This window comes from Eublepharis macularius, chromosome 10, assembly GCF_028583425.1.
Source record: "Eublepharis macularius isolate TG4126 chromosome 10, MPM_Emac_v1.0, whole genome shotgun sequence".
Lineage (NCBI taxonomy): Eukaryota > Metazoa > Chordata > Lepidosauria > Squamata > Eublepharidae > Eublepharis > Eublepharis macularius.
The window spans coordinates 11,338,276-11,365,203 of NC_072799.1; the positions used below are offsets into that span (position 1 = coordinate 11,338,276).

The following is a 26,928-nucleotide window of genomic DNA, read 5'->3' on the forward strand; positions in this document are numbered from 1 at the left end:
TGGCCCCCCCAAGTGGGAGCAGGCTGAGCCTTGGTGGGGGGTGGGAGGAGGGGTGGGAGAAGGGCCCCAGAGGGTTGGGGGGCATTTTGCATGCAAAATGCCACCCCTGGCAACACAAGCCTCCCCCAGCTGTCAGTGGTAGAGATTAGAGCACCTACTTGGGGAGGCCATGAAATGGCCCCCCCAAGTGGGAGCAGGCTGAGCCTTGGTGGGGGGTGGGAGGAGGGGTGGTAGAAGGGCCCCTGAGGGCTGGGGGGCATTTTGCATGCAAAATGCCACCCCTGGCAAAGGAAGCCTGCCTCTTCATTTTTTCCCCATAGGAAATAATGAAGAGAGATCAGCAGCAGCATGCTAACAATATGCTGCTCCTTTGCTTTCTTATGGGGAGGATGGGGGGACCTGCTTTGGGGGGCCATAACATGGCCCCCCAAAGTCCAATCTGTCTGAAACTTGGGTAGTTGTTAGAGAAGGGTTAGAAGAAGGTCCCCACCAATTTTGGGCTTATTTGGTGGGAAAATGCCTCCTCCAGGCGTCCTGAAAGACGGAGGCATTTTCCCAGCAAAAAAACCCGAAAGAATCCCGAAAGAATGCCGAAATAATGCCGAATCCCGAATCCCGAAAGAGATTCTTGTTTCGGCTTTCGGCTAATGACGGTAGAGAATCTTGTTTCGGGTAATCCCGAAACAAGAAAGCCGAAAGTTTTTTCCTTGCACACCCCTAATCGCGACTCCCTTCACATCTCCTCATGTAATCCATCTCTTGTAGCTTAGCTCTTTACAGCCCACTTCACTTGTACGTGTGTAAGCAGAAACGCACACAGTGGTGTGTGAAGTGCCTCCGACAGGGGCGTGTGCATGTTCCACCACGTGGGCAGGGCAAACAGCAGCTCCCACGTTCAGCTGCATGGAAGGGGCCTGAGATTCCGCCCCAAGTTTCGCAAGATCTGTTCAAGGAAAACCAATGGCCTTTAGTGCATTACTTCAGCACTGCGACCTAGGGACCCATGAACTCGGCTTTGTAATGCTATATACCCCTAACTGTTCTAAACAAGGAATCTGAATGCAAGATAAATATTATAAAACTTGTTCATTGTCATATTTGATTGCTGCTATGAAGCTGAACTTTGTCTTCGGACATCTGGAGCAGAAGCGGAGTCAACAACACAAAACGAGATGCCGCGGAAGAAGGGAAAAGCTCAGATTCGGCTCACTTTCCGGAAGGGCTATAAAGTGCTCAAAAATTCTTTGACCTGGAAAAAAAGCAACAAAAAATGCCAGTTATTAAGCTTAGTAGCCAAGACAAAAACTGGAAGAGTCCAGTAGCATCTATAAGACTAACAAAATTTGTGGTAGGGGTAGGGTATGAGCTTTCGTGAGTCACAGCTCACTTCTTCAGATACTTGATCTAAGACAAAAACTGATTACTAAATGTCAGGTTCTATGAAACATGCCCCCCCCACCCAGCCCAAATACTGGAACTTAAATTCACGTTGATTATGTAAGGAGTAAACCAGTGTGCAATACTGCAAGTGTGGGGGACTTACGTTAAGTACTTACTATGATGGCAATCAAAAGGTTAGTTGTGGCAAGCAACCAGGAAAATTACTACTATAGTCAGGGGGGGGGGGTTTCTGGGAAAAGAGGTGGCGGAACTCTCAAGAGGGAAATGAGGAAGAAACACACAGGATTCTTTGAAAGAATATTATTTTCATGCACTTTTGCCGAGTATTTTCAAGAGATGCCGGAACTCCGTTCCCCCGCGTACCCCCTGAAAAAAAGCCCTGACTATATTCCATCAGAGATTTGTTTTAGAAAACTGCCCAATATACAGGGAGGTCCCAGATGGCTGTTTCTTGCGCTGGGAAGGTGTATCAGCATCACAGGCTGGAGATGTTGCTGTAACCCACACCCACGCAATCTCTGTTAAGATCTCATCTCTTGGTCATGAGTGGAAGAAGTGCATCTCAGCACTAATGGAGCTGCCGACCTCCACTGAAGCAAAAAAACCCCGCGTAAACTTACTAATAAAGCCTTTTTATCAATATAGTTTCTCTGTATTGTTGCTCATTATTAAACCGATACGTTTCACTTTTGGTAAAAAGGCTTTATTAGTAAGTTTACGTGGGGTTTTTTGCTTCTGTGGGTACGTACTGCGTTACTCTCTTTGCTTAGACCTCCACTGAAGAGTGCCAAGAAGTAGGCTGGCATATGTCGCTCTGGAACAATCCACATTCAAGTATGCACAGGGCTCTTGAATGGGGTAAAAAGGTCAAGGAAGCTCCCTGTGCAAGCAACGAGTCATTACTGACCCATGCGGGGGGGGGGGGGGGGAGAGTCACATCATGACGTTTTCTTGGCAGACTTTTGACAGGGTGGTTTTGCCATTGCCTTCCTCAGTCGTCTATGCTTTACCCCCAGGAAACTGGGTACTCATTTTACCAACCTCGGGAGGATGGAAGGCTGAGTCAACCTCGAGCTGGCTCCCTGAACCCAGCTTCTGCTGGGATCGAACTCAGGCCGTGAGCAGAACTTGGGCTGCAGCTTACCACTCTGTGCCACGGGGCTTGAATGGGGTGGCCACATTCAATAGAAAGGAAAAAACCCGAGTATTCTCAACCCGTTTTTACCTTTTCAGTCATATTTTCATGCTTGTCTTTATTGCCTTTGAAGTCTTCATTGACATCCAGCGATAGGACTGGTAGCTCTTGTAGATAGTCAAAATCTGTTCTGTAAACGAATTCAACAGTTATATTGAGAAACTGCACATATAGGAGCCCTGTTACAATGAATGCATGTGCAACCCCCGTGTACATCTGTTCACAAGAAAGAGCCAACACACATTCACTTTACAAACAAATCCGGGGCAAGTACTTGGATAAAAGCAGGGTTTAAAATCACACTCAGCTGTTATGTGTTGAATGTAACATGAGAATTATTCAACATATGTATAACATTGCATAATAGACCAATCTTAGAAGTTCAGAAAAAATGGAAAGACTTTTTTGATTATGTAGCTGGAAATTAAGAACAACTAACAATAGTTATTATGGAAGCAGACTAATGAGAAAATTAAGATTTTAAAATGTTGAATATAATGTTAAATATAAAATGTTGAGTATAGAATCTTGAGTATAAATAAGTAAAGAGATGGAGAGGAGTAATATTTTGTAGCTTAAACGTGCTGTTATATATTCTGTTTATGTTTATTACATGTTGTTTATTGTCTTTTTCTTTTAAAATAAAAATAAAAAACATGTATAATGAAAAATCAAGTGTACACTGTACGCAGATTGTACATCTGTTTACTGTAAATTGTGAAAAGGGCTAGAGAGAGTACATATGGTTTCACCGTGATGGGATGACTTAAAAAAAAAATTATAGGTGCAATATATTATTTCTTTATTTTAAGCATTTACATCTAACTGTCATGTTCAGAATACTTTCAGATATGCTAGTGCCAAAGAGACTCCATTTAATCCTTTCAGTATTATAAGTGCTTTCTTCACAGGTGCCAGGATGTTCCCAGGCAGCTATCTCACAGAGGAGGATTGTTTTGGCTACCGCTGTTCCAGCCTCGAAAGACTTTCGCTTTCCGAGCTTCAAAGGGATTGTTATGAGAACTATGGGGGGAAGTTGGGCCTGCGGGGATCTGTTACTTTGTACCTCATGCTTTGCCTGTCATTGGTAACAATTCACATGTACCATCCTGAATATTGTATTCAGGCTCGTGGACTATAATGCATTCTTTCTTCAGTAAACTTTTGAAAACAACGGGCTTTTGTCTGATTGCAGAAGGTAGTCTGGAGTAAGGACATTATCTAGCCACAGTTCTGACACTAACAACTCTTAACTGAAACTGGTTCTCAAATCAGCTTTACGTAGAATAACTAACGTAGAATCAATACCAGAAGCCAGTAAAAAGTCTAAAGAGACTTCAAAACAGGCAGCATAAATTATATTTGGGATGTTTTTGAAAATCTCGTCGCCAGCAGATACAGCAGTAACAGCATTATAAAAGTGACTTAAGATGCTACAAATACTTATATAAGCAAAGAATAGCTAGGATAGAGACTCTGCCGAAGGACTCTAAACAAAGCGAGTTACCATGGCTAAGAACCCTTCACAGCTATATATACAGTCTTAAATATTCATGGAATCCTAAAATTAGGTTCTGTGTCCAATTTAGAAGGCACTGAAAGTCTCCCAGCATTCAAAACAGTCAAAGAACAAAGCCCCACTGGATGCAGAGAGAAGCTTGTTAATTTCCACTCTAGATTTCAGGTCCCCAGCTGATTTTTCTTATTAAGGAAGCCATGGGATGACTGTGGCAGGCACTGGAAACACACAAGGAGAAAATTACCGCAGCGTCCTGTGCTGAAGCCAGCTTTCATGTTTGTAGTGAAGCTTTTCCAGATATTCTATAGGAATGCCTTGTTCTTCGTCCCTTCCACGCACATAAATCCTATTCAAGCATTTCTAAAAACAGAAGACAAGAGTGAAGACCTTTCCGGGTGGAACGATGCATAGTTTAAATTATCTTTAGAAGGAAAAAAAAACACGTTTGTCTCTTGTAGAAAAAGTTGACAAGGTGTCTTATGAACCTCTAAAGACTCCCTCCTGCCGCCCCGTAATATGCGGGGCAAGCAGCAAAACACATTGAATAAAGTCACACGTCAAGAAACTAATCTAGAGTTACACAGAACTGAAAGCCTATGTAAAGATATTCCAGACTAAATGTAGTGATTTCGGGTCAGGAGTAACACTGCATAAGATTGCACTGTTGGTGGCAATCAGTTCAGCCCCTTTAACTTTGTATTGTGATGGCCTTTGGCCATATACAATTAAACCTTCCTACCTAAATCAGTTCAGCCCCCATACGAAACCAAGGCCAAGGAACTTAGGATTTGTTGGGATATCAGAATTAACAAGCCATGGTTGTAAACCATGGTTTACATTAGCTACTGTTTGCCATGTCTGGACTTAGGGATGGATTTAGACTACATTTTTGGAGGAAAGGACCTCCCCTTGACTGCTCAATGATCTCCATTAAATGCTGTTCCAGGGGGATAAAGGACCCCGAGGAACAACATGCCATGAGTCTGCAGCAGTGAATTTAGGAAACTCAGTGCCAAGAAGACAGAGCAGCTTTTCGGCTTTATATCTAAATCTGGTGGGTGTCATCAAAACATTTTGAAATCGTACGTTGTGTAGCTGAAGCACTCTTAGTACTTCAGCAACCATAGAAAAAACACTCAGCATCCTTTCCCTCCACTTTATGTAGATGTGTTCAAGATTTCCTGCTGACCCTCGGTGCACAAACAAAATAAGATTGGGTAACAAAAATGTTAAAGAGTCCTGGAGAAAGATGTATCCTCAGATACTCAGAGTGCATACCAATGGATTTGGTGGATGTTCTTAAAGATAGTAACTAAAGGCTGGACAATATTTCAACCCTCCAATTCTCTAGAGGAGAATGTAACAAACTGGGGCTGCATAGTCCAATTCTTCCTCACCCCACCGGCCCGCACAAGATCACAAACCACAAGACTAGCAGCTCATTTGCAACACTAATCTCCTTGCTTTTCCAGGCCTCCCTAGGGAAGACTGGAAGCTAGAACAGCCTCTTTGCATGGCCAGGAACAGCCACGCTGGAAGGATCCAGCACTAAAATGTTAAAAACTTGTGGGATTTTTCCATCACTGGAGATAACACAGCAGTCTCCGGTCAACAGCCAGCCTGAGAGATCTTGAGATTAAGGAACCAAAGGGCAGATTTACACTTATGATAACAGTCTGCAATGGCCGGAATGCCCACTTTTGGGGCTTGAGGAAGAATTTGACTTTATCCCATTGGACACGGTAGGACCCTCAAAGCAGGCCACCCTTTATATCATAACATTTAATCCAGCATTTGCTGAATGTAGGAAAGGAGTAAGTTTAAGGTGCCCGACTTTGTCAAAGACATTCTTCTTCATTTTTCGACCAATCCAAGTCACAAAGAAAACTTTACCCAGATGACAGGAGGCACGTGAATATGAGAAGACACAGCCCTAAACCTTAAACGCCAGTTCCTTTCCCAGGCAAGCAGAAAGAATAGATGTGCTAATCTTACCCATCCCGGTGACCAGACAGACCCAAAGTCCAGGGCTTAGCTCCCCCTTGCAGTACATTCTTGCTGATTTGGAACAGTTAACTAGGACATTTCTAGATCCCCACCCTATACCCAACTATCCTAAAGTGAGAAATTTTTATGCTTAAATGGAGGAGGGGAGTAAGAGTACATATGCTAGAACTCAAAAGACGGTAAAATGGGCAGGACGAAACCAAGAAAATGCTGGTGAAGGACTGTAGCAGCCCTAGCATGCAAATCGATCACCTGACCTGGGTATAAAGGTGAAAGGCTAATGGAATCACCTGGTAGCTGCGTCCTTAACAAGAGGAAGGGCTGTACAAGGCAAGGAAAAGGGGAAGGGCCATAGCTCAGTGGTAGCCCTCGCAGCAGGCCCCAGGATCAAACTCTGGCTTCTCCGATTAAGGGGCAGCAGGGCTCAGAAATACCATGGTCGGAGGCTCTAGAGATCTACTGCTAGTGAGAAAAGTGGACAACAGTAAAACTTGGTATAAGAAACTTATCACCGTTGGAAAGCCAATGGAAATTGTTGACCGCCAACTACCTTGGCTGGTATACAGTAAATGGCACATAAAATTGGTAGTGGTATAGTCTGATAAATACTGTTTGGAGACTTCAGCTCATCTAGGACACGACAGCCACCTCTGCACTGGAAGATCTGCACTGGCCGCCCATTTGTTTCCAGGCACAATTCAAAATCCTGGTTCTTACTTCTAAGGTCCTAAACGGCTAACGAAGGGCAATTCCCCCCTCCCCCTTTCTATCTATACAATCACTTAGGATCTTCTTCCCAAGCCCTGCCCTCTGTGCCCCTGACCGGGACACGGAAAAACAGCATGACCTGAGTCCGGTTAAAGGTTATCTTCCGGGAACAGAAAACTTAAACAAGGGGACAATGATGCCATATTTACAAAATTTGGACAAAGCTGACTGCAGGAGAGCAGTTACCCTTCTTAGAATGGATACGTTACCATCAGTGGTCAAAGAGGGTAAATATACAAAGCAACCAGATGAGGAAAGAGGGTGTGTATGTGGGGCTGGGAAGATAGAAACGAGGGGACATGCCCTTTTCGAGTGTAAACTTTACCAAAATATCGGAGCTGCCTATATAACTCCGATTCGCAATCAGTTCCCGGGAAGAAATAAGATTTTATTTAGATAAGCTTTTAACCGATAGAGACCAAGAAACCACCTTAAAGGTGGCAAATTTGCTGTGCAGGCCATATGGCTCCGGAAGTATTTTGTAGAGGGAAATATTTAAATATTTTATTAGATTTAAAGTTTTAAATATTTAAAAATTTGGATCCTGGAAATTCAATGTTTTTTAGATGGATAGATCTGTTAAAGATACTGTTTACCTTGAATGTATGTTTTAATTAGATTGTATGTCATTACTTGTCTGGTCTTGGACCGTATTAAACTTTGATTTGATGATGCTGTGCCCCTGACCACAGAAGTCAGGTGACTGGCGAAATACAGGATTTTCTTAATGGTGGCACCTTACCTTCAGAATGCCACCCTCTGGAGCTCATGGTGCCAACTCTATTGTCATTTAGGCACCACGCCAAACATTCTTTTTTACCCCCGTTTTTTACCTAAAGTCTTATCTCATCCTTTGCAGTTGTTAAGTGGTTCAGCTGCGAATCAGCACTCTGCAGGTTCGAATCCCAGTACTGCCAGGAGCTCAGTAGGTACCTTGGGTCAGCCACTTCTCTCAGTCCCAGCTCCCCAGCTTTATTGTGGAGATAATAATAACACTAACTTGTTCATCCCTCTGGGTGGGGCACTAATCTGTCTAGAAGAGTGGTATAAGCGCAGTTACTATTATCACATCTGAGTGCTGCTTTATTATTTTATGATCTCTGCTAGAATTGCTTTGTTCCGGTTTTTATGAACCTTCAGGTGTTTTCATTGCTAATTTTATTGATATTTTCATTGATGTGTTAAAGTGGGGGGTGGGGCGGGGTTTGAATTATTTTTATCTTGTTAGCTATCTTGACCAGGTCTCTGGAGAGGTAGTCTGTACATCCAATATGAGGATTAATACACCATCTGCAGGGCTCATTTGGAGGCGGAACGCACCAGAACAGCGTTCCGGTAGATCTGAAAAGAGGTCACGTGGGTTTTGGCCCCGCCCACATGATTCCTTTTCCTCCGAGTGCAAGCTGAGTGGGGCTGGGCTCCAAAGGAACGTAAGCTGCTTGGATTCATTCTGCTCTGCTGCTTTACTTTCATTTGTGACTCGTGAGAGAGGTGGGGGAGAGAGAGAGAGAGAGAGAGAGAGAGAGAGAGAGAGAGAGAGAGAGAGAGAGAGAGAAATGAGTGAGTGCAAGCCGAGTGGGACTGGGCTCCAAAGAAACATAAGCTGCTTGGAGTTCATGCCTCGTTATTTTCATTTGTGACTTGTGAGAGTGAGTGCGTGGGTGCAAGCAGGGCTGGCTCTCCAGAGGAGGGTAAGCTGCTTTGAGTTCATTCTGCTTTAAAGAAATACCTGGAGATTTTTGCGGAAAGGGGCCTGAGGGGTGGATGTTGCCTTCTGAAACACTTCCAGCGATGTCAGGGGTGTGTGGCATATGCTAATGAGATATGCTAATGAGATATGCTAATGAGTTCCTGTAGTTCTTTTTCTAGGAAATGACCCCTGACCACCTATAAAATTTCTTTCAGGTATACAGGCCCATCTTCAACAATCTACTGGAGGACAGGGTGTAACCATCTCTAATCTGATTTATGTTTCAATTTCTGTTATATCCAATTTCTTACCTCAGGGGTAGCTCGGAGATAAATAATACCATCCAGCTGAAGACGAGATCCAAATTGCTCATTCATCCAGTTATGCCAGTCTTGGTATATAGTCCATTCTGTTTCATTCATACAGTCAGACTCGTATAAATTAGATGCAAAAATGTACCTTTAACAACAACAAAAAGAGTATTTTGAGTTCAACATAATCCTGTATTCTTCCAGAAACTGTGTACAGAAGGGGAAGAGGTGAAAGTGAAAGAAAGAACTGAAAGGGTCTTTTTTAATTTTTGCTGTCAAGTCGCAATGGACCTATGGCAACTCAGTGGGGTCTTCAGGGCAAGAGACGTTCAGAGGTGGTTTGTCATTGTCTGTCTCAGCAAAGCAACCCTGGGCTTCCTTGGTGGTCTCCCATCCAAGAACTAACCAGGGCTGACTCTGCTTAGCTTCCAAGATGTGGTGAGATCAGTGCGATTGGATCACTAACGCTGGTCAGGTAAGAGCCCACTGAATTGTTTTAACACAAACCAGAAGAAACGTTAACAGCATCACCAATCCATGAACAGGTGAGTGGGAAAAGAAGCTTACCAGCTCCCTCTGCACCTCTTTATTTATTTTTATTTATGTCATTTATAGTCTGCCTTTATGGAATAACTTCCCTTTGGATGATGACCACAGCCAAGTATTTTCTAGAAATATTTTAAATTTTGAGGTAATTTATTTCCCTACAAACTAAGATCCCCTGTCTTACCTTAGATGTCAATCTCTCTGTCATGTTTTTGAGAAGAGAAGTGAGATTATGTGGATTCTCTCTTCTCAAACTGGGGTTTGTGACCAGCGAGAATCCAAGCCCCACCTCCCATCTCCGATCAAGGTGACCATCTCTGTAGCAAAACATTCTAATCCGGACTAACAAATCATTGAGATTAAACAGGTATGGCATTTTTAGGTATGTTATGAAATTAAATTCTGCCCTCAAGTCATAGCCAACTTCCGGTGACCTTTACTGGGGTTTTCATGGCAAAAGACTAACAGCAGTGGTTTGCCATTGCCTGCCTCCGCAACCCTGGTCTTTGTTGGAGGCCTCCCATCCAGTTACTAACCAAGGCCAACCCTGCTTAGTCTCTGAGATCTAATGAGATCAAGCTGTCCTGGGCTATCCAGGCTATATAACACACTAACTCTCATAAGCTTTGCAAATAAGTTAAAACACTTTGCTTGTCCTCTAGATAATCACCTTCTTCCAGACTCCTTCAATGCTACAGTTGTATTTCCTGGGAAAACATCTACACCTGCAAACTTTTTATTCTCTGACTCAACCACTGGGTGCTTTCCCGTTATGCAAAGGCAACTGACTGCTTGAAGCTTCCATAGAGGCTGCTCTTGGGGACATTCGGCTCCAAAGATATCAGCATATCTACTGCTTTCCTCAGAAAGCAAGGAAGGCAAGACAGAACGTGCAAACCTCAACGTGGCAGCCATGCTTATTTTTCTAAAAAGGACGTAAAAACTTGCACTAGTCCATCCCAGTGTCGAGGACACATTTCTAAATGTTTTGAACGAGAACCATGTTAGCCTAGCAATCTAAAAATGGCATAAGGACCCACATGGAAAAATGGAAAGGTGCAGAGAAAAGAACTTGCATGGGACAAAATGTATACCTGTCGCTATAAACAGATCTTTCAAAGAAAACAACAGGGTTCTCTGCCTCTTTGAGCTTCCCATCAAGAGATTTCAGTTGTGCCCGGATTCTGCTCAGACAGGCATAAGTCTGGAAAGTAAAGGACCATCTCTCTGGCTTTTCGTACATCATCTGGAGCAAGTTGCCACCACTCTTTTGTGAGGCTGTCAATTCCTGTTTTTTTTAAAAAAAGCAAAATACCATGTTTTAGTGGTACTTTTACAGTTCTCAAGGTAGCTCTAACAAAATGGCATAACTTCTGATCAAGAGTGGGGGCCACCACAGAGAAGGCCCACGTACAAGCTTCTGTCAATTTCGCCGATGTGCAGAGTGGCACCTGCAGGAGACCCTGTACAGAAGAGCGAAGCTGCTGTGGAGGAGCAGAGGGAGGGAGGCAGTCCCATAGGTATGCTGGGCCAAGGCCGTGAAGGGCTTTGTAAGTGATAACCAATAACTTGAACTGAGCACGGTAACTGATGGGTAGCCAATGGAGTGACTGCAGGATGGGAGTGATGTTCATGCTCCTGCTCGCTCCTGGTAACAGCCGAGCCACAGTGTTTTGCACCAGTTGGAGTCTCCTAGTTAGTTTAGATGGGAGACCTATGTATAGTGCATTAAAATAGTCAAGTCTTGATGTTACCATAGCATGGATCCAAGTGGCCAGATTGGCCATGAGACCACAGACTCCACTACTATTGCTATAAGTATGATCCTACTGGGTAGTTCCGATGTTGTTTAATATATAAGTCATAGGATTGCTTATGCTCTGTTTCAGCATTTCTTCAGCTGTGTTAGATGTCTGTGGGTTTTTTAAATCTTAGTAAATTTGCATGTATATAGCCATTACATATATATATATACACCCATTACATTAAATGTCTTTGATTATTGACTGTACTGACTCACACTGTGTAATCCGCCTTGAGTCTCAGTGAGAGAGGTAGACTATAAATAATGTAGATAAATATATAAATTCATAAACATTCATTTACATAGCTTAGTAGACCCTCAGTTGCCTATCAATATTCATTCAGCCACTAGAGGGCAGACTTGGTGCCAGTTAAAACAGTGAAGGCATTAAGAGAGGCAAGAAAAAGTTTTATTAAAATGGAAGTTCCATTCCTCTAGAAAAGAAAAGGTATACTTTTACAATTAGATGTACAGGGACATGAATTTTTAAAAAAGGTTAAGTACAAGAAAATAACACAAGTAACGCTAGCAGAGACAATGTACAACTTTGAATGAAGAAACACAGACAACAACCAGAAAGCAAACATTCTGTCTGGAGCTGTTATGCAAATAAAGCTATCCTGCAAAAAGTAACCCATTTACATTTTTATGCTCTTACTTCTGTATTTTGTTTTGGTGTTTGTTGTAACTTTGAACTAGAGTCTAGGGATCCACACATTTTGGCAGGATCATTATTTGCCATAGCCCCAATCCCTCCAAATCAAAGCAGGGGCAGAGGATTCGGGGGAAGCTGCACTGCAAACCAGGCATTGGAGGGGAAAAAACAGCAGAAGCAATCCCTTCACTGCTTTCCCTAACACTTGATATGGTGAGAAAGGAGACCAGCTCTCCATCAGTCCCCTAGAGACAGGATTAAGTGACAGGTATGCATCTTGGTTCACTTCCTGCTCTCCAAAATGAACGCTCTCCAAAACCTGGGAAAGCTTTTGTCCAGTGAAGTACTTACGTTTTTTTTTTTAAATCTAAAATTGCACAAAGATACACAAGCCCATAGGACTATGAGTGGGCTGTAATTTAAAACTGCATCATAGGCTGTGACATTCCACCCCACAGTTTATGGCCCCTGCATCACAAAGAGTTTCTCCCAACGGATAATATGATTGTGTAAAACTCGAGTCATACCTCACAGTCATCTTGGCAAGTCTGAACATTGCACCATCTTGCTACAGGCTCTGGAACAACTTCCCACTCTTCTCTGGCTTGTTTGAGAATATTCACAAAAGTAGATTTCCCTGCAGCTGCAGAAGAAAGGACTGTGCTTATAATAAAGTATGAGTTTGTCCTTAGCAGGGATATTTGCTAGAAATGGAAGAGTATTGATTAGAAATGTTTTCATCTTAAAAGATTTTAGATATTTCAAATATGTATTTACCCATCTGTTTAGAAGTCACAGTATTTCATAGGTTTAGAATAGTTTACTCTGAAGAGGATGAACATTGTTACTTATCATATTCATCACTTGTTCATTAAAATAGCAATGTTGACACTGTAGGAAGCCAGAGGTGTCCACCCTTTTTTCCTAGTAGGACTACTAGTTATCGGATAGAAATTCAACAGGGGCTATTTTCCTTCAGATATGGGGGAAGTTTTTTCACCTGCTGCATTTCTGCCTGCCACACATCTGTTGTCCCAGGCACTTAGCATTTAGGAAACATTTGCGAGAAGATGCATTTTGTTCATCTGCTTCAATTGTGCTGGAGCGATCAGTAACACTGATACTTTCTAATGACCATTATGACTATGGTAGTTGTGGGTTTGCCGGGCTGTATTGCCGTGGTCTTGGCATTGTAGTTCCTGACGTTTCGCCAGCAGCTGTGGCTGGCATCTTCAGAGGTGTAGCACCAGAAGACAGAGATCTCTCAGTGTCACAGTACAATGCCAAGACCACGGCAATACAGCCCGGAAAACCCACAACTACCATCGTTCTCCGGCCGTGAAAGCCTTCGACAATACATCGACCATTATGGCTCTTTAATAATCGTGCCAGGTACCATTTGAATGAAACTGGAAAAACTGGAATGCTCGTATGTGGAGGCACCCAAACCAAAAGCAAATGAGGCTGTCAGCAGAGTCAGGGGAAGAAGAGACACCGCATTATACAAAAGATATGGAGCATCCCAAAGTAACGACATTCCCCCCCGCCCCCAACTACGCCACTTTTATGTTTACACCAGCAACTTCTTATTAGTTTTGTTTTTCGCAAACCACTTTGACTCTGTAGGCTGCAGGCTCTCCTAAATAAAAACAAAGCTACAAGGTAGAGGGAAGAATTAAGACAGCACTCAGCGGAAAAGGTTTCCAGTTTTGTTTTATGGATACTCAGCCCCCTCTGAAACAGAGACTGGCTGCCTGTGAGCAGGATGAAACGTACTTTTTTCACATTAACAAAGACAGCCAGTGTCATGTAGGGATAAGCAGGATTTAAGCCCAGTGGCCCCTTATAGACCAACAAGATTTTCAAGGTATAAGCTTTTGAGAGTTAGAACCTTCTTCAGATACAGGGAAGAGATAACCTTCATTCCTCTCTTATTAAAAAAAGGGAGCTTTGACTCACAAAAGCTTATACCCCGAAAATTTTGTTGGTCTATAAGGGACTCAAATCCTGCTGTTTTACTGCAGATCAACCCAACTACCTACCTGAAACTATACCAGGGATAAGCAAACCGGACCACTCATATCTACTCGATGAGTTATTCACAGGATACCTTTTTAAAAAGGATTGCACTGTAAGAGACTCAGATTTGGTTCAAATCCCCATTCAGCTTGCTGGATGAGGCAGCAGGAAGGTGGAGAGGGAAGAACCATGTACCCAGTCCTGAGCACCCTAAAGGGAGAACAGGATTAAAACCCAATAGAGAAGTGGTATCCTTTACTAGTTTACACTTCTCAAGCAAGCCTTTATTGGCATATATAAAAAATATAAGCCCAATAGAGAAAAAGGAGGCTGGCTGGACATGCTCCCAAGCTTGTATCCCCTTGTCAATTTTTGCTCATTCTCTCAGCTCAACTTTTATCCCGCCATTTTTAGAAACACAGAGCTGAAAGGTCATCTCATCTAAGGGTCATCTCATCCAATCCCTGCACAAAGCAGGAAATTCACAGCGATCTCCATCTCCTCACCTCCCTCGGTGACCCCTGCTCTATGCCCAGAGGAAGGCAGAAAACCTCCAGGATCCCCAGCCAATCTGGCCTGGAGGAAAATCCCTTCCTGACCCCAAAGTGAGGATCAGCATTACGCCGGGCATGTAAGAAAGGGTCACAAAGGCCCAGCACCTGCTCATCCCCTCATGCACTCCCTCTCTTGATCTGCAAAACAGAAAAGAGTCCAGTAGCAGCTTTAAAGCTAACCAACTTTACTGTAGCATAAGCTTTCGAGACCCACAACTCTCTTCATTAGATGCATGGAGGGTATGAAAAAACATACCCTCCATGCATCTGACAAAGAGAGCTGTGGTTCTCGAAAGCTTATGCCACATTAAAGTTGGTTAGTCTTAAAAGTGCTACTGGACTCTTTTCTATTTTGCTACTACAGAATAACTCCTCTGGATCTATGACCTTTCTTGATCTGTGTGCATTCCTATTAAGTCAGAGAATCATCACAGCTGTCAGATGACGCTTTGGTCCAGTGGCCTCCACGGTTCTCCTTTCCCCTCACAATGACCCTGAGAGGTAGGCCAAGCCATGAAAGGGTGCCAGGCTCGAGGCTTCCCTGAGCTTCCTGGCTGGAGGAGGAAGAGTGGCGCGCTTTGTCTCCCACAAAGGTCCTGGGAGGGAGGGAGACCTGCCCCGGCCCAGCCGCTCTTTGCCTTACCTATATTGCCTTCTATGGCGATCTTCTTGATGCTCTCGGCCCGGCTCCTCTTAGGTGGGGTCGCCATGGAGACCACGGTGCAGGTACCGAAGAGCAGGCGGACGGCAGGGCGGGCCGGACAAAACAGAGGCGCTCTTCTGCCTTCGCGCTCCTCAGAGATTAACTCCTCCCCCTTGGTTTTCTTTCTTCCTCGCGCGCCGGTGGCTCCTTTGCCGCCGGCGTTCGAATTGGGCGCGCGGTCGCTCAGGATTGGCTGCGGAGCGCCGTGACGTAACAGCCGCCTTTCCTCTCCCCCCGCCCCCGCGCTCCCTCTTTGTCTTCAATGTCTTATTTGCATATTTTGTCGTCCTTCTCCCTCGCTCCTTCTCTCGGCCGCCAGTGCTCTCCCTACCGGTGCCCGAGAGGGTCAAGAAAGCATTTGGAAACCGGCGACGCCTTCAATCCTCTTTCTCGTACTGTGCGAAGGCCACCGCATCGCGTCAGAGGAACAGGCGCCGGCTTAAAGAGCCTTAATCGAGTGCCGAACCACAGATGGACTCCTAGGACAAGCTCGTTGAGCCAGGAATAGATCGATCGGCATTATGGAGAGGAGGGTTGCCATAGCAACCACCCAGGCTTCAAGGCCGTAGTTGACGTAGTAGATTGAAAGGGGAGGGGAGTACATTTGATAATTTTGCTATTTGTGAAATTGTGAACCGCTCCATGCTAATAACTACGGTGAAATATGGGAGAAGTTATACAAGCTGGTCATTTATCCTTCAATAAAGCTTTTAATGTGGTAGCCAGCTAGGGTCACCAGCCTCCAGGTAGTGGCTGGAAATCTCCCAGAATTACAACTGGCCTCCAGGCCACAGAGATCAGTTCACCTGGAGAAAATGTCTACTTTTGGGGGTGGACTCTATGGAATTATGCCATGACAAGGTCCTTTCCTTCCCCAAACCCCACTTTCTCCAGGTTTCACCCCCCCCTCCTCCAAGATCTCCAGGAATTTCCCAACTTGGAGCTGGCAACCCTATAGCCAGCTTCCAGGTGGTGGCTGGAGCACTCCCAAAATTACTACTGATCTCCAGGCTACAGGAATCAGTTTCTCTGCAGAACATGGCTGCTTTGAAGGGTGGATGCTATGACGTTATGCTCCTTTCCAAGCTCCACCCTTAAAATCTCCAGGAATTTCCCAACCAAGAGTTGGCAACACTAGCCCTGCACTTCTCAAATTATGCAGGTATAGCTTTCACTCAGGGAGCAAACTCTAGACTAGTGTTGCCAACTCCAGCTTGGAATATTCCTGGAAATTTAGGGGTAGTACCTGAAGTGATGTCATTAGGCCGATACAGGCATGCTTCAGCACTTTGTGCGGGTCTCATTCTGGCCTGTTTAGGGAGCACACCCACAGCTGGCACTACATCACTTCAGGAAGTGATGCTGTTGCACCCCGCTGGGAGCGCAACCAGTATACACTTTTCTGGGTTGCCTGCCGGTGGCAGGTGATTGCCAGGGGGTTGCCATCTCCTGCCGATCACGATGGGCAGCCAGGCAAACCCCTGGGTGATTGTCCGCCACCGGTGGACCACTGGTGAGCCTAACATGAGGAGCCCAGTGGGAATGTGGTAGCCATAGATTCCAACTCTCCAAAGCCACCATTTTCTCCAGGGAAACTGATCTCTGTTGTTGAGATCAGTAGTAATTCTAGGAGAATTCTAAGCTACACCTGGAGATTGATAATAACCCTATCCTGGATGCATGCTGACAGGCACTTCACTTGCATATCCTTTTTTGCACACTGTCACAAGAGCTCAATTTATGGTGCAGGCAATTTGGAAATGAACAATGGCCTGCAGATCTCAGATATGGGTCACAGGGCTATGTTCTTACTACAAGACTCCCTGGCAGGAGAGGGTAGTTCTCTTCTTCGTTTCACAAACTCAGAAGGCTGAACTTTCAAGTCAGGGGCTACAGCTGCCAAGGTTTGAGGCACAGCACAGGGATTAAGTATTGACCACATCTGGAAAAATGTGTAGGAGTTGGATGCTAATAAACATTATCCATCTAATTTATGCAAAATACGCAGCAAATAGTACACGTAAACACAGTTGGAAGAAAAGCTGCATTAACAAAAGTGAGAGATACCTTAGAAAGCTGTTGTCCTGGTAACCTGAGTACTGGTGGAAACCAGTAAAGGCCATAAATCTGAGAGATTTGCAAAACAAATGCTTGTATACACACAGTACTGGAAGTTGTGCCAATGCAAAGACAAACTTTACTAGTGTTTACTTCTCAATTGTGAAACCAGGTTTACTCAGGTTATTTCAGACCTTTATCTAATGCCTTTCCATTAAAACATCTAACAGGCTTGCAATTAACAAAATAGATGAAAAGCTCTAAAACAGTAACAGTGAAAGCAGCAAATATGTGAAAGCTAATCATTCACTGAAGACGGTAAATTTTTTTACCTGGTGACTAAAGCCAGTAAAAATGGAGCCGAGCAAGGTTTTCTAAAAAGGGTATTATTCCATAGATAGGATGCCACCACAATGTATGGGAACCATGAGTATTCTAAGCACAGCCTCCAAAATCTTACCAACTTTTAAAAGTGTCAAACCAGTAAATTATAGTTTTAGTTCTTGGGATGTTAAAAAATCACGTTAGAAGACTCTGTGGTTCACAGGGTGGCTCAGCAATTTCAAGGGGAAAGCAGGCCTCCCTAGAAAGGAGATAAGAAAGCAGGTGCCAAGGAAGTCTTAGCTCTTTCCTGACTTCCTCCCAGTAATTAAGATGTTATTCACCGAGTTGACTGTCAGAACTTGCCTCACTGAGCCCAAATATGTTTTCTCCTCCCATCTCCCCAGTTTGGAGAGGATTTGTTTTTTGCACATTGAATACCCGACGTGAGCTCAAATATGTAATTAAAGTTTTATTCCATCTTTCCCAGAAAGAGTTCAGGACAGCGTATAATACTCTTTCTCCTTTTTATCCTCAAAACCAGTCTGTAAATTAGGTAAATTAATCCTGCCCTCTTTCTTTTGATCTACTTATGTATAAGCTTTTAGGATTCCCTTCAACAAAAGTATGACTGAGTGTATTTTTGGAAAATACTTTATTCATTGTATTTTTTATTTTAGTTAACTTAAGGATACCAAGTTGTACAGTTTTATTCACTTTTCTATTATTTGACCACAGAGATATACTAATAGTTTAGGGTGGAACTTGGCATGTCCTGTCGTCTTCAAATGCAGTTAAATACTGAACAGAAATAATATTGGGCGGGGGGAGAATCTAACAAGAGAAGTTACTGGAGATGCTAACGCATTTGCCTGCTTCCTCCCCACCTCTCCCCCACCCCCTACGATTATTCCAGTTTCCAGTCTCTGATACCAGCTAGGATGGATTCTGCACAGATTATCTGCCCAAGTTCAGTGCTTTGGGGAGCATGTTTTATTCATGGTGCATTTGTGTACCCCCCCCCCCAAGGGTTTCTCCAGCTTTTCTCTGATCTTTCTCAAACGTGCATTATTCTGAAGTATGGGGAGAGGTCACAATAAAGCCTGGATGGCTGCTGTGTGGGTAGGAATATTTGAATTTTTCGGCCCTCATGGCAGCCATTTTCCACGACCCTGTCACCGCAGCAGCCATTTCCTGCCATGGGGGACTTAAAAAATCAGCAGTAAAATATTGTTATATCAATATGCTGTTGTCACCTTAGATGTAACAGGTTCTCTGAATTCTCAGTTTTCATTTCAAAGAGTATATCTGGAGGAAGAGGAAGAAGAAAGCAGTAGTTGGAAGGAGTTCTGCACTCCCTCCCATAAGTTGCCGCAGCTGCTTCCTTTGTAATCACTAGCACAGCTTCATTTTATAGCTGTCCCAAACAACCTATAATTGAAAACAGGATTCTGCTGCCATCACATCTAATTCCATCCTATTTATGATGGAATACTTCTGCAAACATAAATTATGTATGGATTGCATATGCATATATTTTATACTGCAACCTCAAGGATAATAATAATATACCACCCTTCTGGACAACTTAACACCCACTCAGAGCAGTTTACAAAGTATGTCATTATTATCCCCGCAACAACTCTCACCCTGTGAGGTAGGGGAGCTGAGAGAGCTCCTGGAAGCTGTGACTAGCCCAAGGTCCCCCAGCTGGCTTCAAGTGGAGGAGTGGGGAATCAAACCCGGCTCTCCAGATTACAGTCCCACGCTCTTAACCACTACATCAAACTGGCTCTCACCAAACTGGATGTGTTCTCTACCTTGCCATTATTTTGTTAATTTGGTTTTTCTTCAACTGTTCCTCAAACCTATCTTGGTCTCTGTTCTCTTTGAGCATATGATTCACTAGGACACCCTGAAATCAAGATTTTGAGGTGCTATATGATGCTTGGCCGTTTCTGCTGCAACAAAGAGTAATTCTAGAATTTGTTCCCAATAAGCAAAAGTTTTTCCATAGTGAAGCTTCCTAAAGTAACACACAAATCCACCCGAGCCTTCTCAGGAGTAACAGCATTTCTTTCCCTAACTACTCCCCAACGGCCACTGCCGCTACTATCCCTTCTCCCATTGAAAAAACAGAAGATAAATCAGCACATAATTCTCCTCTCTTTTGGCAGCCAAAGAATACTTGCCCTCTCCACTCCCTGCTGGAAGCAGAAGCATTCTTTGGGCAACAACAGAGAGGAGGAAAGAGCTACGTCTGGACTCGATGAGGCGAAAGCGGAGCTTGTACCTGGAACAGCCTTCTCTGCTGATGACTTTGGCTCTGTGCCAATGTTTCAGGGTCATCATGAGTTAAAGAAATAGGAACTCAGGTTTATTTTATTACTATTAGATTTGTTTGCAAATACAAATATTCACAAATCGAAGTGAGATGATTACACGGTTATCTGTTTCTGAAATGTCTGGATGTGGACAATGTACAGATGGGTAATGGAGTTGCGCTGACAATGGACACTATGTTAGGATGAGAAAGGGGAAAAAAAGGCAATCATGGTCAAACATAGCTATTTATTTTTCTTCTTATAAACAGCATTCAGTTTCTTACTGAAAAAGCCTAGAATTTATATTTTTTTTCATCCCATCACTTACAACAATCTGTATACATTATTTACATCTCTCCAATACATGTGTTGCAGATTTTCAGACATTCAACTTTTTTTTTTTTAAATCAAAAAGCCATTTTCATTTAAAACAAGAACTGATCAATAATGACTACAAACTGAAGTAATATTGGCACAGTCCGCTTACAGTACAGGTCTCTGTATTGTATTTTATATTTAAGCTTTTTGTTTTTTTTCCCCCAGCTGCTTTGAAATATCGAAAGAAGCAGACATGGAGATTATAAATATTGCATCTGCAATACCCTTTTTGCCTCGGCTAAACAGGCTGGGCGCCAGGTTTGGGGAGTCACTGTGTGAAATCCAAACAGGAAGGCAAATTTCAGGTGCAGCGTAAAATTAAGCTTTTTGAGGGAAGGGATGGTGAAGTATGAGTGGTCTTATACAATCAGCAGAATCAAGTGGGGTGAGCTGCTTTTTCTGGACTGTGGCACCAAAGTGCAGGCTAGGAATTGCATGTTCAAGGACTCCCTGCATAAGTAAAACTCTTCAAATGTACAAGTACTGAGCGTGTTGTGCATATGAGCTCAACCCAGTCTGCCCCCCAGTACGCTTGTGCTGAGATTTTTTTCACCCCATTGCAGCTGAAAGTGGTTTAGTCCAACAAGTTGTGCTATTCAGTTCTGCAGACTGTATAAAAGCAGTCCTCAGCCAGGGGCTGCTGTGAATGCACTCTCCCGGCTGGTGTTGGAGAACCATCCTGTTCCCATGGGATTCCCCTGTCAGCACAACTGACTGGGTCCATACGCTTTTTCTAGTTTCTCTTTTCTCATACTATATCTAAGAGCCACATAACAGGAATTAGGTGGATCCATCCACAGTCCCAATTTAGCAGGGCTACCAGTGAGCCCCACTCCACTATATGTCAAAAGGTATTCTTATGGCAAATATTTAGCAACGTAACATCTGCAAATAAATGTATTCAAAACATTGAATCGAATGACTTCTCAAAAGACTTGTGTTCCCAAATGACAAGTTATATATGTACAAAAATAAAGAGTACAGTTTAGTGGCTATAAAAATTAACTTCCCCTAAAAATACAGTAATCTATGAAAAACTATTGAAACGAGTTCTTTGGGGGTGGGGGGAAGAAAAAGCATTTTAAAATCTGAGTTACTCTGCAATTTTAGGAGGAAACAATATTTTTAAAAGGAGAAAGGTAGGTGTACAACTGACAGAAATAAAATAGCAAATAAACTTTAACATAAATGTTAATATCTCACTCCTAAAGTGGCTAGTGGTTCTAGCAATGCAGTCTAGAAAATCCCTAAGGGTCCTAGCCCATTAAAGAAATGCAATGCAAATAATAATAATAACGGCAACACAGGCACGTTGCAGTTTTTTTTAATTGGCAGATCTGCCTTCATGTTATGATTTAAGAAAATCAAAATTTGGTATTTTACCTACAATAATATAGAATTCCAAGAGAAATTGAGAAGTGTTGGTTGGTTGAAGACATCACCAAGTCCATTTTTTAATTGTATGGCGAACCAAGGTAAATGCTGACAGAAATGAAAAATCTAAAGGGTAAGAGCAGTTAATAGCAGCAAATAGGCTTTTGTCTGTAAAGAGAGCTTCGAAGAAAGATTTCCGTTCCAAAATAAAACGGACAAAGCCTCTGGTTTACTATTTTAAGGTAACTGCAGATATTCAAGAGTTCTACATTGCATAGTAGGCAGTGAAAGAAAACTTGGCATGCACTTGTAAAAAAGGACATATGTCCTTTTGAAAGATGTTCTCTATTTTACTGATTTTTTTTAAATACAAAAAGGAAAAAAAAGTTGTTCTCTCTAAAGCCCAGTTACTGCTAATAGCAGAATATGGGACATTTTTATACCTGTACTATGAGCATGGATCCCTGACATGAATATGCAAACTAGGCGTACGATTTTTGTGGACAGAATTCAAAAGTTCTGTTTTACCAACATAAACTCTCTGGATAAAATGAATCACTGGCCTAAAAAAGCACAACACAGCTGGTTTCAATGGACTTGCAACTATCTTTATGACTGACATCCAATTTGCCCTGTCACTTCATTAAGATATAATTTGTCTCAAAGTTACCAACCATATCATCGACAGGAAACACACTAGTAGGTTAAATCCGGGCAAAATCCTTTCAGACTGCCTTGATGTTATCAGGCTCTTCCTTCGTAATGGAAGTAGAAAAGTGTTCAAACCTTGCTGGCTGTGATTAGAAAGGTAGCCTAGAAATGTAGCCTGTTCCCAGAGTTCATCAGGCCTGAATGGCTAATGTTTAATATCAAAAAGCAGTCCAGTATTTAGCAGAGTATCCCTTTAAAATTAAAAAAAAACCCTTCCGGACTGTAACTCTTGTTTTTAATGAGACTGCGGTGTTCCATTGTCAAGAAACTTTGCAGCTGAAAAATACAGGTAGTGCTTTGGTTGTTAATATTAACATACCCTTCTTAAACCTGTAAATAATCTTGTGTCTCGAGACCAAAAGGAAAAAATGAAATACTAAAAGCTTGCATTGCAGTACAGGCAAAGGGGATACTCATTCTGAACTCTGTGCTGATATCTTCAGTGCTTGAGCTTTCAAGTGTAATGCAAACCAGCAGAGTTTAACCAACAGCACTTTCAGACAGTGCTCTCCAGACTTTTAGTGCGCGACTAGAGAGTCAGCAATTAAAGCAAATGGAAGTTTTTATTATTTTTCCCTTAAAACCAAACAAACTATATTCTCATTGCTACTGAACAGTCACTATAACCACTAAAAGAATGACATCTCAAGTCCTAAAATTATTTAACACAGGTATTACCCCAGTATGGTTGAATAACTACCATTCCTAAAATTAAATTTATTCATGACTCTTGGTTCCCCAATTCAAAGATGATTTTCTGGCAAATGTGGCTTAAAAAAAACCCAAAAACCTCCTGTTAGGGAAATATTAAGACTGCTAGGAAAGGAAAACTTTAGGTTGTAACTATCCTTACTTGTAAACTGCTCTATATAAATCCATTTTTTAAAAAAAGTTGATTCTCAATCGTGTATTTGAATTCCCAGTTGAGAATTGTGAGCTGGAGTTCTATGGGCAAAACGGGCATATTAAAAAAACAAAACAGTGTGTCCTGCACATTAAATAACCAATTGCGGATTATGACCAATTTGCATTCTTCATATAATATGATTCTCCAAGCACTAGCTCCTTAATCGTCAAGGTCCAGAAAATGAAAAGTAGGCGTATGCAGTGCATGCGCAGCATTTCCGGTATTTCCAGACTCAGATGATTACACTACAAACTCAAGATCGCTTCAAAAGCTACAGAGCGTGCCAGATAACTTAAAAAAAAAGTTTAAAAGTACGTATCCATGTGCAATCTCACTGACACCACAGAAATGCAGGAAGCCGTGGTGTAAATGAGATTGTAAAAAGGACAAGCCTGTATTCCGAACAATACGATTTCAGTGGGTAAGACAACACACATTTGGAATGTGTGGGCGTCAAGATGCTAATCCACGAAGCAGCTGTCCAATCAGATTCATCCACAGATGAACACCCTTTCCAGCATACACGGACCCATCCGTAGCTCTCAGACTTGCCTAACAGATGCTTCAATGAAAATTCATTACGTTTTGCATTTAACAACTAAGCACTAAGGGAAACTGCAAGTTTCAAACACCAAGAAATATCTGTTTGTATACAGAACACTGAATGAAAACCTGATGAATACTAATGTGTGTATCAGAAAAGCTTCATTATCTGTTTTTTCTCTGTATGGAGAGTCCTGAGTTTCTCATGGATGTCCCAAAACGAAGGTTTATATAAGCCACTTGGTGGTGGTGGTTTAAAAAGTTGTCTGACTGAGACACGGACTCTTTTCCTCGGCTGAAGCAGACGGGAAGAGGGGGTGTGATAGAAGAATTAATCTCTGAGGCAGCTTCTCATCTCTAACAGCTGAGGCGCTCACATTCCCTGGTCAGAAGGACCTCCTTAACTTACCATTAAAATGGGGGCAAGAATGGTGAACTTTAAGGAAAAGATTCCTTGTTACTGACCTCCCCCTTTTGTTGCTTGATGCTCTTGCGAAGACTGCTAGGGGTTTTTTGGGAGTGGGGGTAGGAAATTTTAAAGAATCACTCAAGCTGCTGGCAAACCATTAAAACCACAGAACAGTGGCTGATCTAAGTTAATGGACCAAATACAAAGAAGAGGAATGTGATCAACTCCCTGCTATCCTTGGTCCTCTGTAAATGCAAGACTATCAGGGGCTGCTATGCGGAACATAAAAAATAAGAACGATAGCTTCTCTCTCCCCCCCACCCCGCCCCCCCAGGCTCCCCCATCCCTCCTGGTCACCCACATTCATCCATAAAGGCATTACTTTGTATTAAAAGCTGGAGATCACCGACAGAAGTTATGGCTTGCTTTTTAAAAAAGTTTTACACATATCATTTATCTCTATATAACAAGTGTTAGTAAATATCCTGGGTAGTAGTTGGTGTTTTTGTTTCCAGCAATGTTCTTTGTATGTGCTTTGTACCTCAGAAGCAAGTCTGCCAAGGCACTTAGAGAAAGTTAAGTCTCTCAAGGACTTTCTGAGAATGGGCTACAAGTGGCAACGCAGGACCCATACAACCAGCAGTGTCACATTTCCCAACAAGCATGTTTTTTTTAAAAAAAATCCTTTATAAACACTCAACATCTGCTAAAAATATTACACAATGAACAAGAACAGAAAACCATTTACTATGCCTGCCTTACTAAAAGGCAAAGGAGATCCTCTAATAAAAGCTGAGAGAATGGGTCTAAGGTTGCCTGAAAAAACCAAATTTCCTTTTTTTCCCCTTAAAAAAAACCCCACACACAACAAACAAAAAAAATTAAAAGGTTACAATTTTCCACACCCCTGCTCATGAGTAAGTTCCACTGGTCTCAATGAGTGTGTGGAGGATTGCAGCCCAAATCCCTAACCCACCACATGCCTGCTTAAAGAAACACGTGATTTGTACACATTCCACTTCTGCTTATCTGTCCTTTGAAGTGAGTTTTTCAATCAGTTCTTGAAGTGGAGCAAGTTCTCTTCTGTCTATAAGGTTAAATTCCTGTGGGAAACAGAAAATGAGTGCTTTGGATCAAAAGTCATGCACACATCTATTTACGTTGCTGATTTCTCTACGATGTCTACCTAAAGTGCGCAAGGGCTAATATTCTTCAGTCAATTCACCCTGGCCAGAACAGATACACTGTAAAAGACTGAAGGTGACTCTGGATATGGAGAACTTTCATTTTTAAAACAGCAAGTCAATAGTCTTCTTGATTAGAGAAGACACCACACTGCAGTGGCTATAATTTCACCTGACTGTTCTTCTCCTTCCATTTTGTCTTTGTGTCTATATTTTAGACACATACACTTTTAAAAGAATGTCTAACTCTTTGGTAAAGAATTCAGGGGACAGTATGCATGTGGAACTCCGACAATATTTAGAACACGGTCAAGAAGAACTGTGGTTAAAAACACACACCCACACCTACACCCACCCCCACCCCCACCCCCACACACCAGTTTCACCACTTACAGTGCCAGAAAACTCACAGAAGAGCAAGATATGGGTCCAGTAGTATCTTAAAAAACAACTAGATTTCCTTTGTCAGAGAAAGGGAGCTTCGTCAGGGAAAGTTCACCCCGTGGAAATCTAGTTGTTCTTTAAGGTGCTACAGGACCCAAACCTTGCTCTTCTATTGCAGACCAACATGGCTACCCACCCAAAAGAAAACTCAAAAAATCTTTATTATTTGTCCTTGCAGGAAAATAATACATGACAGTATCCCTGTGCTCATTTACCTGAACAAAAAAAATAAAGTGCTTGAAAGATGTGTTCAGATGTGCCTCTTCTTGCAGCTGGATGACTGGATCAAAGTGCTGGTGGTAGATGTGAGCATAAACTCTGAAGAGACGCTTGAGGATGGTCTTAGCTACTGACATGAAGTTCTTTGGGAAAGGAACACCTGGAAATCAACAAAGACATTCTTTTCTTGTAACACAGGTAAGAACAATGGCCATGATGTTTAGGACTCAACAGGATGACAGCTTCTCAAGCTTTTGCTTAAACTGACGGTAAGGCAGCATGTAACCCACAGAGAAATAGATACTTCCTGAAGCACAGGAAGCCAGTTGCGATGAGGGTTCCTGTCAATCACATGGAGCAGCACCAACCAGCACAAGCTAAAATGGGCCACACATCTTGATCGCTGGGATCAAGATCACAGAAAGAGCAGCTTCTGCTCAAGAGATTTTTTTTTTTCTTGCTAGCAACCACGAGACAACCAAAGACATCCAACGCAATTTCACCAGCGTCTAGCCTGATCTCTGAACATCACCTGAATGGCTCTCCGTCAGGCCTAGTCAAATTCTCTTTTGAGAAAGCACAACACAATCTGTGACAGGAATGAAGAGAGACAGAAACACACATTCAGAGTGGAAGTGTCTTCAACACAGACGCTGCCACAGTAAACAATGTGTTCTCATTTTGGGAATGGCCACCGAACAGGTTCGATACAACAGTGGTAGTGGAATCCGTCCTCAACGTATCTGAGCCTACTGATAATGCCATAAATTCCGGGGAAATCAAAGTAGCAGACTAGTCTCTCAAACCTTTTAGGAATTTAGTCTCATACTTAAATTATAGATGTCTGAAATTAAGAAACCTGTGTTTATTCGTATTAGAGGGCC

At 42.7% G+C, this 26,928-nt stretch overlaps 2 protein-coding genes across 2 annotated transcripts in view; both read right to left on the reverse strand.

Moving 5' to 3' along the window:
• Positions 1–511: 511 nt before the first annotated feature.
• Positions 512–15,590, reverse strand: DCK (deoxycytidine kinase). The gene is made up of 7 exons (XM_054990140.1): positions 15,113–15,590; positions 12,424–12,539; positions 10,532–10,725; positions 8,892–9,039; positions 4,360–4,475; positions 2,627–2,726; positions 512–1,249 (listed from the first exon to the last, which is right to left on the reverse strand). Exons 1-7 carry the CDS (start codon positions 15,177–15,179, stop codon positions 1,223–1,225), a joined length of 768 nt encoding a protein of 255 aa, XP_054846115.1. The 5' UTR covers positions 15,180–15,590; the 3' UTR covers positions 512–1,222.
• A 4,512-nt stretch (positions 15,591–20,102) lies between these two features.
• The window catches only part of MOB1B (MOB kinase activator 1B), a 46,895-nt gene continuing 40,069 nt past the window's right edge, over positions 20,103–26,928 (reverse strand). Inside the window, exons 5-6 of the mRNA XM_054989793.1 lie at positions 26,041–26,204; positions 20,103–25,300 (exon numbers count right to left, since the gene is read on the reverse strand). Coding sequence (XP_054845768.1) covers positions 25,223–25,300; positions 26,041–26,204 — 242 coding nt within the window. The 3' untranslated portion in view covers positions 20,103–25,222. The remainder of the gene's footprint in view (positions 25,301–26,040; positions 26,205–26,928) is intronic.

What these genes read in the sequence shown, in the direction of transcription:
- DCK (XM_054990140.1), bottom strand. Translation starts at nt 15,179, where the DNA reads ATGGCGACCCCACCTAAGAGGAGCCGGGCCGAGAGCATCAAGAAGATC. An exon ending in CGCCATAGAAGGCAATATAG is followed by an intron (nt 12,540 to 15,112) that starts GTAAGGCAAAGA and finishes TTTCTTCTGCAG; the next exon opens with CTGCAGGGAAATCTACTTTT. An exon ending in AGATCTGTTTATAGCGACAG is followed by an intron (nt 9,040 to 10,531) that starts GTATACATTTTG and finishes TTGTTGTTAAAG; the next exon opens with GTACATTTTTGCATCTAATT.